The sequence below is a fragment of the Moschus berezovskii genome, chromosome 18, assembly GCF_049115385.1.
Source record: "Moschus berezovskii isolate FMDL1 chromosome 18, NW_MosBer_1.0, whole genome shotgun sequence".
Lineage (NCBI taxonomy): Eukaryota > Metazoa > Chordata > Mammalia > Artiodactyla > Moschidae > Moschus > Moschus berezovskii.
The window spans coordinates 73,207,938-73,223,992 of NC_142477.1; the positions used below are offsets into that span (position 1 = coordinate 73,207,938).

General features: G+C 41.9%; 1 protein-coding gene across 1 annotated transcript in view; it reads right to left on the reverse strand.

The window, feature by feature from the left end:
- The window catches only part of ATP6V0E1 (ATPase H+ transporting V0 subunit e1), a 29,883-nt gene that overhangs the window by 3,322 nt on the left and 10,506 nt on the right, over nucleotides 1-16,055 (reverse strand). The window contains exon 3 of the mRNA XM_055421837.2: nucleotides 5,272-5,401. Coding sequence (XP_055277812.1) covers nucleotides 5,308-5,401 — 94 coding nt within the window. The 3' untranslated portion in view covers nucleotides 5,272-5,307. The remainder of the gene's footprint in view (nucleotides 1-5,271; nucleotides 5,402-16,055) is intronic.

Genomic DNA, 16,055 nt, shown 5'->3' on the forward strand with positions numbered 1-16,055 from the left:
CCTGACAAGTTGTGCTTACAACATGTAACATACAGCATTCCAAACAGCATGTACCCATTAGAATCAGGGACCCCATGATTTACAAAAGAGCCCTGTGGTAGCTCATAGAGAACTACTGAGCTTCTGGGGCAAGCAGTGATGTGTTCCAGGAAGTGCTGTGTCAGGAAGATAAACAAGGCAGTGGTTTGTAGAGACCCCGAGTACAGAGGCATCCACTGCAGTACCCAGAGTTGCAGTGATCAGTTCAGAAATTAGGGTCCCAGAAAGAGAAACAATGAATAGACAGGCAGACAAGTAGTGAAACAGGCTCAAATGGAGTCAAGGAAGAGAAAGGAGAAAGAAGCAATCAAATGGGTTCTGACCCTAAGTGACAGGGAAAACTATGACAGGCTTAACCATAAAGCATCTTGCACTATTTAAACTTTTCACAAGTATGGCTTAAATCCAACCTCTCAACAGATCACGAACCACTTTAGAGCCCACAGATTCTTCTGAAATCCCCACTCACGGTGGATCATGGTGCTATCCACCTCGTGACACTCAAATATTTTTGGAATGCATAAGAAAACAGCTCCCTCAGGGCAGAGGCCTAATAACCAATACTCTATTCCTCTCTGGTCCAGACTTTATAATAAAATAGAATGCCTGCCCTTTAGGACTGCGGTAAACTGCAGATACTGATTGCAGCCATGAAATTAAAAGACGCTTACTCCTTGGAAAGAAAGTTACTACCAACCTAGATAGCATATTAAAAAGCAGAGACATTACTTTGCCAACAAACGTCCGTCTACTCAAGGCTATGGTTTTTCCAGTGGTCATGTATGGATGTAAGAGTTGGACTGTGAAGAAAGCTGATCGCCGAAGAATTGATGCTTTTGAACTGTGGTGCTGGAGAAGACTCTTGCGAGTCCCTTGGACTGCAAGGAGATCCAACCAGTCCATCCTAAAGGAGATCAGTCCTGGGTGTTCATTGGAAGGACTGATGCTAAAGCTGAAACTCCAATACTTTGGCCACCTCATGCGACGAGTTGACTCACCTGAAAAGACTCTGATGCTGGGAGGGATTGGGGGCAGGAGGAGACAGGGACGACAGAGAATGAGATGGATGGATGGCATCACCGACTCGATGGACATGAGTTTGAGTGAACTCCGGGAGCTGGTGATAGACAGGAAGGCCTGGAGTGCTGTGACTCATGGGGTTGCAAAGACTCGGACACGACTGAGCAACTGAACTGAACTGAACTGAAACTATATAGGCTCCTCTAAATATATTACCATGATGTGTTTAACTAACTTATAGAACAGTGGTCTGAAGCCACTCTGAGTAGACTCTATACAAGTATCACATCCCCAAAGTTGTAGGAAAATGCTGTTCAGTTGGTAAGTCACGTCTGACTCTGTGACCCCATGGACTGCAACATGTCAGGCGTCCCTGTCCCTCACCATCTCCCGCAGCTTGCTCAAACTCATGTCCATTGAGTCGGTGATGCCATCCAACCATCTCATCCTCTGTTGCCCTCTTCACCTCCTGCCTTTAGTCTTTCTCAGCGTCAGGGTTTTTTCCAGTGAGTCGGCTTTTCGCATCAGGTGGTCAAAGTATTGGAGCTTCAGCTTCAGCATCAGTTCTTACCGTGAATATTCAGGGTTGATTTCCTTTAGGGTGGACTGGTTTGATCTCCTTGCAGTCCAAGGGACTCTCAAGCATCTTCTCCAACACCACAATTTTGTAGGAAAATAGGACATTGGAAAAACAGCAAACTTGATGTGACAGTTCCAATAAGTATCTCATAGATCGAGGCTCTAGAGGCAGAGACTTGACTGGCAGGGGGCAGAGATGGACTGAGGACTATTCTTAGAAGTACTGGGCAAAATTTCCAGCCAATAAACATAATGTGGTATAACTCAGTCTATCAACATATCAAAGCAAATTATGGCAATTAAAGTGTTTTAAGTTAACAAAGGTCTGGCTAGCTGTTTGTAAGTGTCCTGTCTGAGATCAATTCAATTTCATCTGTATAAAATTATTCGATAGCTTCCATGACTGTTCCTCATTTTTCTCCACTGAATACCATGCCTGGTCTACACCTCCTACTGTCCAAATCTGGCCTCTTAAAGAGTCACGTACAGAACTGAATGCTTTTCCTTACCAGGTGAGGACAAGTCTAAATCTGGTTTCTGCACTCCTTTATCATCCCAGATGTGTTCAAAGTTCTTAAAGGATTTTATTTAGCTCATTCTTTGAATTTTACCAGAGAAAAGTGAGGTCCTATCTTAAGGGTTTTGTTTGCTCCAATGTTAGGCAGAGATTAGATCTCCTGATGTGATAATTCCAAATGCCTAGAGTTGTGGTACTATCACAATCACTCTCTTAAACATGGAATCAACATGACCTGATGCTCATGACCAGGGCTGCCTGGTGAGCTCTATTTCCTGGCATTCTGCTTTCAAAGGAACAAACTTTAATGTAAGGGTTTCAAGCAGTCTTAGTCTGTGCTGTGAACCAGAGTATAAGTGTTAGGAATTCATCCATCGGGTTACAAACATGTGAAACTGAAAAGAATGGGCAAATGAAACAGATCCCCACACACTGTTATTCAGGGTAGAAGGGCCCAATTTACTTATGGTAAGAGGTGGAAATGAGGCTCAAAAGAAGGTAAGTGATGGTCTCCACTAGAACGGGATCCCACTCTGAGGCCTAAGGTTCTCAGCTTTAAACCCCAATCAATATCCTCATAGTCAGTATAGCTAAGAGGAAGGACAGAAAATAGAACTTGATGGAAAAAACAAAAAAGGCAGATTACACACACACACTCTTATATATGAATCAGATTAAAAGAAAATCTATGTAAAAGGGAATTAAAACCCCTTTAGGCAGATAAAACTCTAAGGGAAAAAATAGTTGCCTACCTATCAGAATGGCAAAAATTCCAGCTATGAGTAAATGGGCACTCTCACACATTGTTGGTGGGAATATAAAAATAGTACAGTCCCAACAAAGGGAATGTAGTAAGATCTAGAGGAAGAATTTATACTTCAACTCAGAGATTCTATTTTCAAGGACTCTAATCCAAAGATTACTGGTAAAAACACAAAAATACAAAATACATGCAGGATGGCACTGTGGCTTTATCATCAATAATAACAAAAGACTGGAAATAATCCAAAGGGACATTAATGGCTATACAAAGAATGGAGGAAGATCTCTATCCATTGATAGGAGGAGCGATCTCTAGGATATATTTTTCAGTGAAAACAGCAAGGTACAGAACAGCAAATGTACTATGACGTCTCTCCTGTAACACCTGTGTGTGTCCAGGGAGGATGGACATGTATGCCTACACACACATGCAAATGCTTATCTCTGCACAAGGAAACACTGCAAGGATAGAGACTTCTATGAATATATCTTACTGATAATTTTGACTCTGGAAATGTTCTACATATTCCCAAAAAAGTAGTAAATAAAAAAGAAAAAATTACTATAAACCGAACACAAAATAAATCATTTAAATCTAACTGTATACTGAAATGATAACCACCAGAGGAAATAATTATTTCAAGCAACCTCAAAAAATAGCATTTTGTTTCTCAAATAAAGCGGCAAAGAAATTCTACACTGCATTCGATAACCTTATAGCTAGTAGACATATATTGGTGTTATTTTAAAAATACTTTATATTACTTAATTACCACTTTGATTACCCTGTAACATATAGTTTAATATGTCCTATAAAACACAGGATAATCCTATATATCCTATAACATCTGGATAATCAAAGTCAGTAAGCTAGTCTTCAGAAGGCAAGATTTTTAGCATATGTGAATGATATTCAAGTATAAAACCAAAGAAGTCAAATAAAAACCCTGTAATGTTATACATGAATTAGAAATACTGACATAAACTTGTGATTTTTTTTTCTTTATAAAAATGTGTACTTTCTGGCTTTGTCCATGGTAAAGACTTAGAAGTAACAACCCACCCTACCAGAAATGAATGCACCCAGCAATCAGATGGTTTTAAAATACTACTTCCACTAGGGGAAAAAAAAAGGTCAACTAAGCTTGAGGACTGACTAATGAACCAGGGATCCTTTCAGTCAGAAATTTAGAAAGCAACTGGAGGGAAAGCTGATTCCAGGTGGAAAAACACAGAAGAAAGGTCTGGGACACCTTGATGTTGCCAGAAAAGGAACTTCCAAAGACTAACAGCACAGGGACACAGAAGCTAGTCCAGACAGTGCCCATAAGGCCAAAGAAAGAACTGAACCTAAAAAGGCTAACAAATGTGTAATGATAAACTGAAAGGGAAAGAACAGAAAACCTCACTGGACTCCCTGGAAGTAACTTGGGCACCAACATCTTACTCTGAAAATTAAAAGAAAAAATTAAATATATATCGTGCTTTTCTTATCTGATCTATATTTCAAGGTTACTAAATAACCCTAGTCGATGATGAAAAGTTTGTTTTTACAGAAATCTTTCACCTAATCAAATATATGAGTAATAAAAGAAGTAAAAAATTTCCATTTTGCAATTTCTACTGCAATGCAGGCTAAGATCATCAATGGATAAAAATCACTGGATAAAGGTTGACAGAGACCTCTTCACCTGGAGGGATCAGAATCCAGCACCTTGGCATCACTAAAGACCAGAGAGCCAAGCACTGTGTGTCTCCTAATATAAGGCAATATGAAGTTCACAGAACCATTTAAGTATGCTTGCCAAAAAAGCTGAACCTGAATCTAGGGAAGCATTTAGCACTAACCTCCATTTAACAAAATGGAGATAGAGGAACAAATGAAATGACAAGTTTTCTGACTCTTGGCCAGTGAATAAATCTTTCCATTACACCACTCCTCACTTCTCTGGTGCTCAGAAGCAAATGAAAACTGCAATTTTAAAACCAATTTTCAAAATGCATCTGTCTCTCTCTGTCAAAGCATTCAGAGACACCCTTCATCTAAAATCTGTCTGCCACTTCAAGTTGCTGAATCTCAAAATACCAAGTATAAATAGTCATGTTCTTGATCTGTGCCCGAAAGACCACATGCAAAATTAATTCAAGAATATTCTGGGGAAGAATACAATTTTTAAAAATCTTGTGGATAAATCCTTCGGTAGAGTGAATGGCCTAAGTTCTATTTCTGCTATTCAGTTGTATTTGCTTTCAGAGCAGCCCGCCCTTGCCAAGTGTTAAAAGGAGGAAAAGTCCAGGCAGACTCCAGCTGACAGACTGACAACGCTGATGTGAAAGGTCAAGGGCATAGTCACCTCAATGACTGAGTACCAGTGAGCAGGTCTTCTTCCTCAAGGCCAATGATACTTGAGGTACCAGATGGTTTCATTTTTCAACTGTGGTCCAAAGAGAGGGTTGAGTTGGGCCAGAATTGCAATCAGCCAACTAAAAAATAACGGGGAAGGAAGCACAACAAAAAGTGGTGAAGTCATGCTGGAATAGGACCATCGTAAGTTAGGACGAGGAGAGTGCTTTGGTAGAATTTAAATCTATTCTGTTCAGACCAAATTTTCAATACATTTAAAGTTCATAAAACACATCATGTTTAATGGAAGCATATCTTATTTAAAAAAAAAAGGCTTCGCAGACCAAATCCTGTCTTCATTTTGATACATTATTGACAAACCAATGAAGTTTCATCATAGTATGCCTCTGGTCTTTTCACTCATATTTTTAATTCCCTTTCCAAGTATTCAAGATCTCCTGAATTCATATGACATTGTCATTCAAGTGTTTTTGCCTAATCTCAGTTAATCAAAATCACCACTTCTGGGCCCAGGAAAAATCAGTTTACTTTATCCATTCTCCAAATGCTAAGACCCACAACCAACATGGCACACCCATATTTGTTAAATCTTTTATTCATTTATTTACTGGCTGCCCTGGATCTTCACTGCTGTGAGTGGGGACTACTCTCCAGTTGTGGCGTGCAGGCCTCTCGTCACAGTGGCTTCTTGACTTGTGGAGAACAGGCTCGCAGGCACAAGGGCTTCAGTGGGTGCAGCTCATGGGCTTAGCAGCCCCGTGGCATGTGGGATCTGCCCGGACCAGGGATCAAACCTGTGTCCCCCGCATTGGCAGGCGATTCTTAACCACTGGACTACCAGGGAAGTTCAACATACCCATTTTTACTGGTACAGCCAGGGTTAATTTCAGCCCACCGTCTCCCAGTTAGAATATATCACCTGAGTACACCTTTTCTCATCACCGTCACCACTAAAATGTGTTACATATCTGTGGGGACCCAGTGGAGCTGAACCAAATGGACATCTAACTGCCCTTGCTTACTTCAGATCTAAAGTAATAAGCTATTCCTCTGTATCACAGACTCGATTATGGAGGACGTATGATGGTGTTACGTACTTACTTCAGGGTTAGAAGTGAAAAACCGCACATAGCCCAAAACTGACTTTAAGGTTTTCTTCCACCATTCACAAAGTTCTGAATAAACGGTTTTCTATCTGATACAGGAACCCACATACCCAGTGAAATCTGAAAATCACTGAACTCAGACCAAAGCAAAGAACAAGAAGAAAGACAGTAAATCATACACCTGATAAGGGGCTAATATCCAAAATATATAAAGAACTCATACAACTCAACAGAAACAGCAAGCTAACGTCTGGCCATTCAAACCATTCCATGATTTACTTCATTAAACAAATATTTAAGGTGGCCTCAGCACACACAAGAAGAAAATGAAGTGGCACTGCCCTCACACAGCTTACAGAATACAGCATCAGTGAGACGAGGGTGAAAGAATGATGGAGGGGGTGCTCCTGTGATGGGGAGCGCAGGAAGGAAGGGAGCCCAGAATGAAGTAGAACACACAGTGCCTTTAATTCTTATTCAAAATACATGTTTTTATTTACATTAGAAATAAATTGCTCTCATTTACGGAGAGGGTGTCTCTATCTGCTACAGATCCTAGAGGATGGATTTCGGCATCCTAATCTGATATCACTATCCTCTCTACGTGGGATATTAGGAATTGCTTTCTAAGGAAAGTAGATAACCTGCTATAGTAGTCTCCTTCTACTATTTTAGGACTTTAAATTCCCCTAGAAGACAGGAAGTAGCCAAACGCAACCAGGCCACAGTCTGGTTAGATCTCTTTTCTTCCATTTGCTGTAATTTTTATAACTCTCCCAATCAAAGGATCGATAAGCTGATGCTGATCCCTGACCATCATACTGCTAAAGAATCTACACACACCAGCTCTAGCAGCTTTACCTATAGAAAGAAAGAAGGCACCAGCCCTCCCCACCCCACCCCAACAGAAAGCGGTTCTGTGACAGGAAATGTGACACCTGAGGACATTGGGCCAAGATAGTACCTCAAGCTGACTCACTTTATAAACAAAAAGTTAATTGAGAGGAGAGTCTCTCATTTGTCCTTAGAACTGCAGTATCCAACACAAACAAAACATGCAGACTCGCAGCTGAGGTTTAACATCTCTCTGAGAAAGAGAGAGAGGAGGGCACACAGGCAGATACACTAAAGAGCTGTGACTACGGCGAACACAAACGGCAGGGCTGAGGGTTACAGAAAAGTCCACACAGATCCGGACTCTCCCGATCCCAGCAGGCAATGGAAGCAGACAGTACAAACAGTGTCCGTCTTTTCAGGACAGACTGAAGTACCGGCCAGTGGTTAGAAATGCTAAATAAAAACATGTTAGAGCCTCGCCTCTGTCTCTTCTCTTTACCAAAAATGTATAATACTTAATAAAAACAACCATCTCCCAGCACTTTGTACAATGAAGGATAGCAATGCCTCTTGATTCTGACTGCATGTTATAAACAGTCAGAGAGCTTTAAAAAAAAAAAATCAAGTTATACTTCACAAATGATCTTTCTTTTAATTTTCCCACAACATGGTTAAGGAAACTGAGGAAGAGAGAGATGAGACAATTCGCCTGTGGTTGATACTAATTAAGTGGCAGCAGCTCCTGAACCCATCATCAGGTCGGGATGAATGTTCCTCCTACAAAAGTTACCTTCTGAAATACTTTACCTGACAGCAGTTCAGAAGGCATCAATCAGTTTAGCTAAATCTAAACTGTCTGGAAACAGTGTCAGATTTTATTTTTTTGGGCTCCAAAATCACTGCGGATGCTGACTGCAGCCATGAAATTAAAAGACGCTTACTCCTTGGAAGGAAAGTTATGACCAACCTAGATAGCATATTAAAAAGCAGAGACATTACTTTGCCAACAAAGGTCCGTCTAGTCAAGGCTATGGCTTTTCCAGTGGTCATGTATGGATTTGAGAGTTGGACTGTGAAGAAAGCTGATCGCCGAAGAATTGATGCTTTTGAACTGTGGTGCTGGAGAAGACTCTTGAGAGTCCCTTGGACTGCAAGGAGATCCAACCAGTCCATCCTAAAGGAGATCAGTCCTGGGTGTTCATTGGAAGGACTGATGCTAAAGCTGAAACTCCAATACTTTGGCCACCTCATGCGATGAGTTGACTCACTGGAAAAGACTCTGATGCTGGGAGGGGTTGGGGGCGGGAGGAGACAGGGACGACAGAGAATGAGATGGATGGATGGCATCACCGACTCGATGGACATGAGTTTGAGTGAACTCCAGGAGTTGGTGATGGACAGGGAGGGCTGGCGTGCTGTGATTCATGGGGTTGCAAAGAGTCGGACACGACTGAGTGACTGAACTGAAACTGTCTGGGAGTTAAGAAAACAAAGAATCCATTTGCTAACTATTGGTGAGGTCCACCCCTGAGCCTTTGGTACCTGAGGTAAAAAAGAAATATCCAGGAGCAAGAATGAAGTCCCCTCTGCTTGCTCAGATCAGTATTCAGGAACTTTTTTGAATTTAATTTTACAGACTATTTTTAATGCTTCAAATCAAGCAAAACAGCTTACTTATAACAATCACCACCACAACAAACCAAAGTTCAAGAAAATTCCTTGGGAAACAGCCCAGGTCAGTTCATTTGAAATTTCGTGGTGGAATTTCCCCCTTGAAACCAGCTGAGTTCTGTGCCTGCCCTTCTGGTTATTGCTTGACTTCAGATTTTTCTTTCAAGCTGATAAACACAGTGGAGAACTGGAAGAATTAAAAAAAAAATCCATTCTGAATTGATGGAAGTGGGTGGAGAAAGAGCTCATATTCCAATGAATCTATTATTTATGTGTCCAAGAAAACAGAACTAAATGTACTCTTCGTATTTGCCCAAACTTTTCCACATGTCTCCACAACCTGAAGTCCAGCCTAATAACTAACCTTCTAAGCTTATTCAAACTACCGAGGAAGCGAAAGCACAGTAACATCTTTCAGAGAACAGTGGCGCTGGAATGGACCAGAGGTCAAGTTCACCTCCCTCATTTTAACAATGAAGAAACTGTGTCCTAGGGAGCTTAATACTCCCATGGCGAACAGGGAAAGAGCTGGAAAGGGAACCCAGGACTTCTGTCTGAGTCCCATGATACTGGGCTGCTTCCATGGGGCATTATGGATGAAACACATCAGGCAGCTTAGAGTTCCTCTTTTATCCACAATTCTTTACCAATGTCATGCTCCAATGTCCGAAGGATGCCAAAAGGAATCTCGGTCAAGGGGCCACGCCCACACCCCCACCCCCGGGTTCATGAGCTTGTGAAAGACAAACCAAGAGGGGTGGCAGAGCCTGCTTTGGAAGAGAGAGGAGTAGGGTATACATCTACAAACACTCCTGGCCACTTATCATGAGCTCAGCTCTTGGTCATTAGAATTCCTCAAGCACAAAATACGTCCTCCCCACAGAAAAGGCTATACTGACTCGCTCAAAATCCTGCTTTGTTCTTTTGTTCCACATTCAGATAAGAGAACAGGGAACAGAGGCATGGCTATTTCCTGGTGACGCACAGGTCAAGCAGACAGCGGCTCAGCTTCCCTGTTGGAAAAGAGGAGCCGGGCTAGGGCTTCCTTTCCGTGGTCCCTGCAGCGGGGGCCCCTTAAGAGGCAGCAGAGACTTGACTTGCCCTGTCTCTACTGAGATGACTTCTGTCAAACACCCTCATTCCAGTCCAAAGACGAAAATTCTTTCAAGGGCAGTGATGCTATTAGATACTATCAGAAAGCATGGAATTCAGTATTAGATAGGGTTAGATTCAGTTTTAACTACATCAAAAATTAGTGGATGGTCAAGGAACTAGATGCCACAAGCCCGCAACTAAGAGTTCGCAGGGCACCAATAAAGACCCTGTGTGATGCAACTAAGACCTGGTGCAGCCAAATAAATAAAAATTAATAAAAATAAGGGGAGTGACTCCAGGCAACTGATCTTACAACCCTGAGCCTTGGTTTTCCTCTGTATAAAACGAAGATATAATCCCTGCCCTAAGATGTTAAGAACCAAAGGAATAATATACGAAAGCGCTCTTGTAGTAGCTGACAAATAGATGTTCAATAAACACTAGTCATTCCTTTCTCTGTGAGACAGCTAAAAATGTATTCAAGCCACAGACTGAAATACAGCCGGTTTTACTCTAGCGAGGAGTCTCTCAGGCAGCACGGAGCCATGCTCATCTCCGCCTCCTCTCCCACCCCACGCAGTCTGCAGGAGGCAGAATTCTAAGACGGTGCCCCCAAATTCCCAGCCCCTTGCATATACACCTGTATAAACAGGGGGAGGGGATATGATGGGAGAACCACCGCCATGATTAAATTACGCTATAGGATACAGCTGCCTTGACAGGGAAAGACAAATACTGCGCATCACTTACAGGTGGAATTTAAAAAGTAAAACAAGCTAGTGAATATAAAACAGGAACAGACTCACAGACACAAAGAACAAAACAGTGGTTACCAGTGGGGAGAGGGAACGGGGAGGGGCATTACAAAGGCAGGGAATTAAGACACAAACTATTATGTACAAAATTAGCTACAGGGATGTACTGCACAACACAGGGAATACAGCCAATATTTTGTAATAACTATAAATGGAATATAACCTTTAAACATTATGAACCACCATGCTGCACACCTGAAACATAATATTATACATCCACTACACCTCAAAAAAAATACAGTTCACTTTAAGAAAGGGAAATTTCCATCAACAGATGAATGGATAAAGATGTGGCACACACACACACACACACACACATTATTCAGCCACAAAAAAGAATGAAATAATGCCACGTGAAGCAACATGGATGGACCTAGAAATTATCATACTAAGTAAGTCAGACAATCACTCCTATGTGGAATCTAAAAAATTATACACAGGAACTTATTTGCAAAACAGAAATAAACTCATAAACAGAAAACAAACTTATGGTTACCAAAGGGGAAAGGAGGAGAGGGATAAATTAAGAGCTTAACAGATACACACTATTATATGCAAAATAGATAATCAGCAAGGAACATATAGCACAGGAAACTATATTCAACATCTGATAGTAACTTATAATGCAAAATAATCTGGAAAAGAATATATATATATATATATGTATAGGTATAACTGAATCACTTTGCCGTACACCTGAAACACTATAAATCGACTACATGTGTGCTCAGTTGTGTCTGACTCTTTGTGACCTCGTGAACTATAGTCTGCCAGGGGATTTTCCAAGCAAGAATACTCGACTGGGTTGCCATTTCCTATCCAGGGGATCTTTCTGACCCAGAGATTGAACCTGCATCTCCTGCACTGGCAGGGGAATTCGTCACCGTTGAGCCACCTGGGAAGCCCATATTTAGATTAAAAAAAGAAAGAAAAGAAAGAGAAATTACTGAGTGTGCCTGACCTAATCAGGTGAGTTCCTAAAAGAGACAGGAGTCTTCCTGACCAAGGACATCTGGAGTGCATGTACCACTTATTAATTCATTGCCAGTCATCTTGTAATGCACCCTGTAATAAGAGCTCTGTAATAAACAAATGAATTCTGTTTTCTCCTTTAAAGTGAGCATGATGTCAAGCTTTCTCAGCAGAGGGAGCTGGAGGGGCATAGCAGGCAACAGGGAGCGGGTGTGAGGACACTTGGCGGAACCTGCACAGGCTCTAGCCCAGGACACGGTCATTCTTCGAGGTAGAGGTGAGGCCTGGAAATAACCTTTCTGCAGCCCTCTCAGCATGGAAACCAGAGCCCCTGCTTGGACTACATGCTTCAAGGTCCTCCTGCTCATAGGGTCGCAAGGATTCCCAATGCACACCCAGGTCACTGATCTCCCATGCCCGCTCTCCTGCCTGTACTCCGGAGTGTGGCCAAGTGTTTGCCCAGCAACTCCAGGCGAGCTCCAGCCTGGCCAAACCAATGAACTTCTCCACTATCTGGTGGGCTGAACTATACCTTCTCCAACAAGGTCTGGACCCTTTCCAAGCTGTCTTTGCCCGCCCGTGTCGAGCCCTCAGGCACCATATGGAGTTTCCTCCTCTCTTAGAGTTACTCTCCTGTCACGGTGTACAGTTACAGTAAACCTCCTGTGTTTAATCCACTGTATGGCTTCTAACTCCTTACTGAACCCAGACCACTAGAGGATGAGAAGGACTTGACAGACAGCAAGATTCTCTCTTGCTAGTTTTGACAATGGAAGGGCAAGGATGTGGATGGCATCCAGGAGCTGAGGGCAGCCCCCAGTGGATACCCAGCCAAGGAAATAGAACTCTATTCTTCCACAGTCTGGGAGTCTGGAAGAGGACCCCAAGATCCAGATGAGGAGGCACAAAGTTACTCTCCTTTAGCCTGAAGCCAACTCTATCTCAGCTACGGCCCTTTCATTACTACAGTGCAGAATAGGAATATGCCCTATTTTTGGCAGCTCTGAATTTGAATTATCTTTCCTTTTTACTTCCATACTTTCTATACTAGGACTTTCAGTTCAAATTCTCTTATCTGACAAATTATAAATGAAAAGATTATAGGGTCAGAATAAGATAAACAGACTTTCTCATATAGTACAAAATAATATGCTGGGCCAGGTACCTAGATTTCCTTTCCACTATCAACAAGTCAAAACATCCTAATACTTCACACGCATCCACGAGAGAAACGTAACCAAGTCTCAGACCAAAAACACTAAGCAAAGGCAAGCACTCCTCAGAAGGAAATAAAGTGACTACAGGCTGCTTTCCACACTCTGAGAGGATATACTAACCCAGATCAACTGTGCTTCTAGTTCCAGACCTCACAGGGCATGACAAAGCTCAGGGCCCACTCAAGGTAGAGAGTCTAACAAAAGTTTCACACACACCCCCTAAAAAGCTAAGACCCCAAAGAGTTCTTTCTATCTTAAAACAAGGATAAATCAAAGAACACCCTTGAGTGGAATGCTAGGAAAATCAACTGTCTCAGATACCAATACCAAGCAGGAGGGAGAAAAACACTGCCCAGAGAATTAGTCTTCATGAAAGTTTGCCAACTCAAATTCATACTTGGCTGTTTTTTGTTTGTTTAGTCACTAAGTTGTGTCTAACTCTTTTGTGACCCCCTGGACTGCAGCCCACTAGGCTCCTCTGTCTATGGGATTCTCCAGGTAAGAATACTGGAGCAGTTTGTCATTTCCTTCTCCAGGGGATCTTCCTGACTCAGGAATCAAACCTGCATCCCCTGCACTGGCAGGGGGATTCTGTAGCTGAGCCACCAGGGAAGCCCATGGTTTTAAAAAAGAATATACCAAGAATTTTATTTAATTGAATGGCACTCTGGTGATGGCCGTAGGCACCTGGTAGAAGCAATGTAAATCCTTTCTGGAGGAGCCCACCTTCATACCAGGCCTCAAAGCCTTCATACCAGGCCTCAAAGACGTCATACAAATAAAACTAGAGAAAACAGGGAATTCCCTGGTGGTCTGGTGGTTAGACTCCATGCTTTTTTCATTGCCAAGGGCCCAGGTTTAACCTCTGGTAAGGGAAGTAAGATCCTGCAAGTCACAAGGCGCAGCCAAAAAACAAACAAAAATCTATAGGGAAAATGAACATGACAGTCAAATATAACTAAATGCATATGGAAACAAGGCACCATGAGTGAGAGACAGCAAAAAGCAGATACAAACCTACAAGGACTTCAGATAATGAAATTATCAGATACAGACTATAAATAAACTGTCTACTATTTTTTAAGAAATAAGATACACTTAAAATACATGCAGGGAAAAAGAATGAAAGAGGGGAAAAAAAGGGGGAAGACAGGAAAGGAAAACAAAACTATAATAAAAGCGGCAAAAAGAACTTCTATAGAAATGAAAAACTAAAATACTTGAACATTAAAAAAGTCAATAGGTAATATTCTGGTTCTGGTAATAAGTAGCTTATATCGGACTCATTCTATAGACAGTAATTATAAACTCTGAACAAAATACAAAAAAATAACTAATTGATGGTACTAGAGAGTGTCCAAAGCAGGTAGAGTCTGAAGGGATTCAATCCTTGAAAGAAATAAGGAACTTTTATACAGCATTTCTCCAGAGGACACTGTGCAGTCTATGTGAAGCTCAAGCAAAACACTGCAGTCTTCTTGACTTGAGGTATCAAAAGTTAAGTTCAGAGCTGCCAGAGCAGTTGGAAATTAAGAGAGGAAACCTCAGAAAAGACATGTCACAAAGGGCCCAAAACATGTTTAATTCCCCTCAACTCCTTGGCTCATCCCTGAACCAAGCATGCAGATGCCAGGTGCTGGTAGAAAACACCCGGAGGGCTGAAAAGACAGAGCAGAGATTTCTGCTGCTGTGTATAACAGAGAAAGAGAACGTGGAGTCTGAAGTTAGAGGGGCTTGAAACACCTCAAACTTTCCACTGAAACCCCAGAAGGGCCACATCTTAATGGAGAAATCACTCTAAGGGCAAAACTGAAATAGATCTGCCCCAACAAAGGGTAAAACCAACCTTCCACAGGTTTAAGGTGATCAATTAATAATTTAAGTAGAATCCAGAATGTCTATATTCTACAGTCTTGTTGTTGCTCAGTTGCTAAGTCATGTCCGACTCTGCGACCTATTTCCCAGAGTATACTCAGATTCATGTCCACTGAGTCAGTGATGCTATTGAACCATCTCATCGTCTGCTACCCGCTTCTCCTTTTGCCCTCAATCTTTCCCAGCATTGGGTCTTTCCCAATGATCTATATCTAGCTTTAGTAAATGTCTAATTAGATTCAATATCTAGCATTTAGTAAAAAATACACAGGCAAAAAACCCCCAAGAAATGTAATCAACAGTCAAGGACAAAGGAATCAACAGAAGCCGAGTCCAAAATTATATAGAAGCTGCAGTTAAAAGGTAATGCTTCTCTCTGGCAGTCCAGTGGTGCAGACTCTGTGCTTCCACAGCAGGGGGCACAGGTTCCATCCCTAGTCAGGAAACTTCCCCATGCCAAATGCACGCGAGGTGCACCCCTCCAAAAGGTAATGTCTCTTAAGCAGAAAGTGAAAGTCACTCAGTTGTGTCCAATTCTTTGGGACCCCATGGACTATACAGTTCATGGAATTCTCCAGGCCAGAATACTGGAGTGGGTAGCCTTTCCCTTCTCCAGGGGATCTTCCCAGCCCAGGGATCAAACCCAGGTCTCCCACATTGCAGGTGTATTCTTTACCAGCTGAGCCACCAGGGATTTACCCACCCAAGATTACTGAAGTGGGTAGCCTATCCCTTCTCCAGCAGATCTTCCTGACCCAGGAATTGAACCAGGGTTTCCTGCACTGCAGGCGGATTCTTTACCAACTGAGCTATGAGGGAAGCCCAAATCTGGCCTACAAATGGCTGTGTGCTAGAGGGCAAGGAGCCAGAATTCTGAGGAAAATCAAGGTGCAGAAAGGCAAATAAATTCTCCTCCTTCCTATGCTAGCTCATGTAATAAAGGCGTTTATTGTTCTAGAATAAGCACAAAACAAAACAGCATTATAAATATGTTTAAAGACTTAGAAAACAAATTGGCTATAAAGAATGAACAGATTGAGAATCTCAGACAGTAAATTAAAACATTAATAAAGAACCAAATAAAAATTCTAGAACAAAAAAGTTTAATATATGAACTGAAAAATATTTGGATGGGTTTACAATAAGGTTGGAGATGACAGAAGAAATAGTGAACCTGATGAAAAA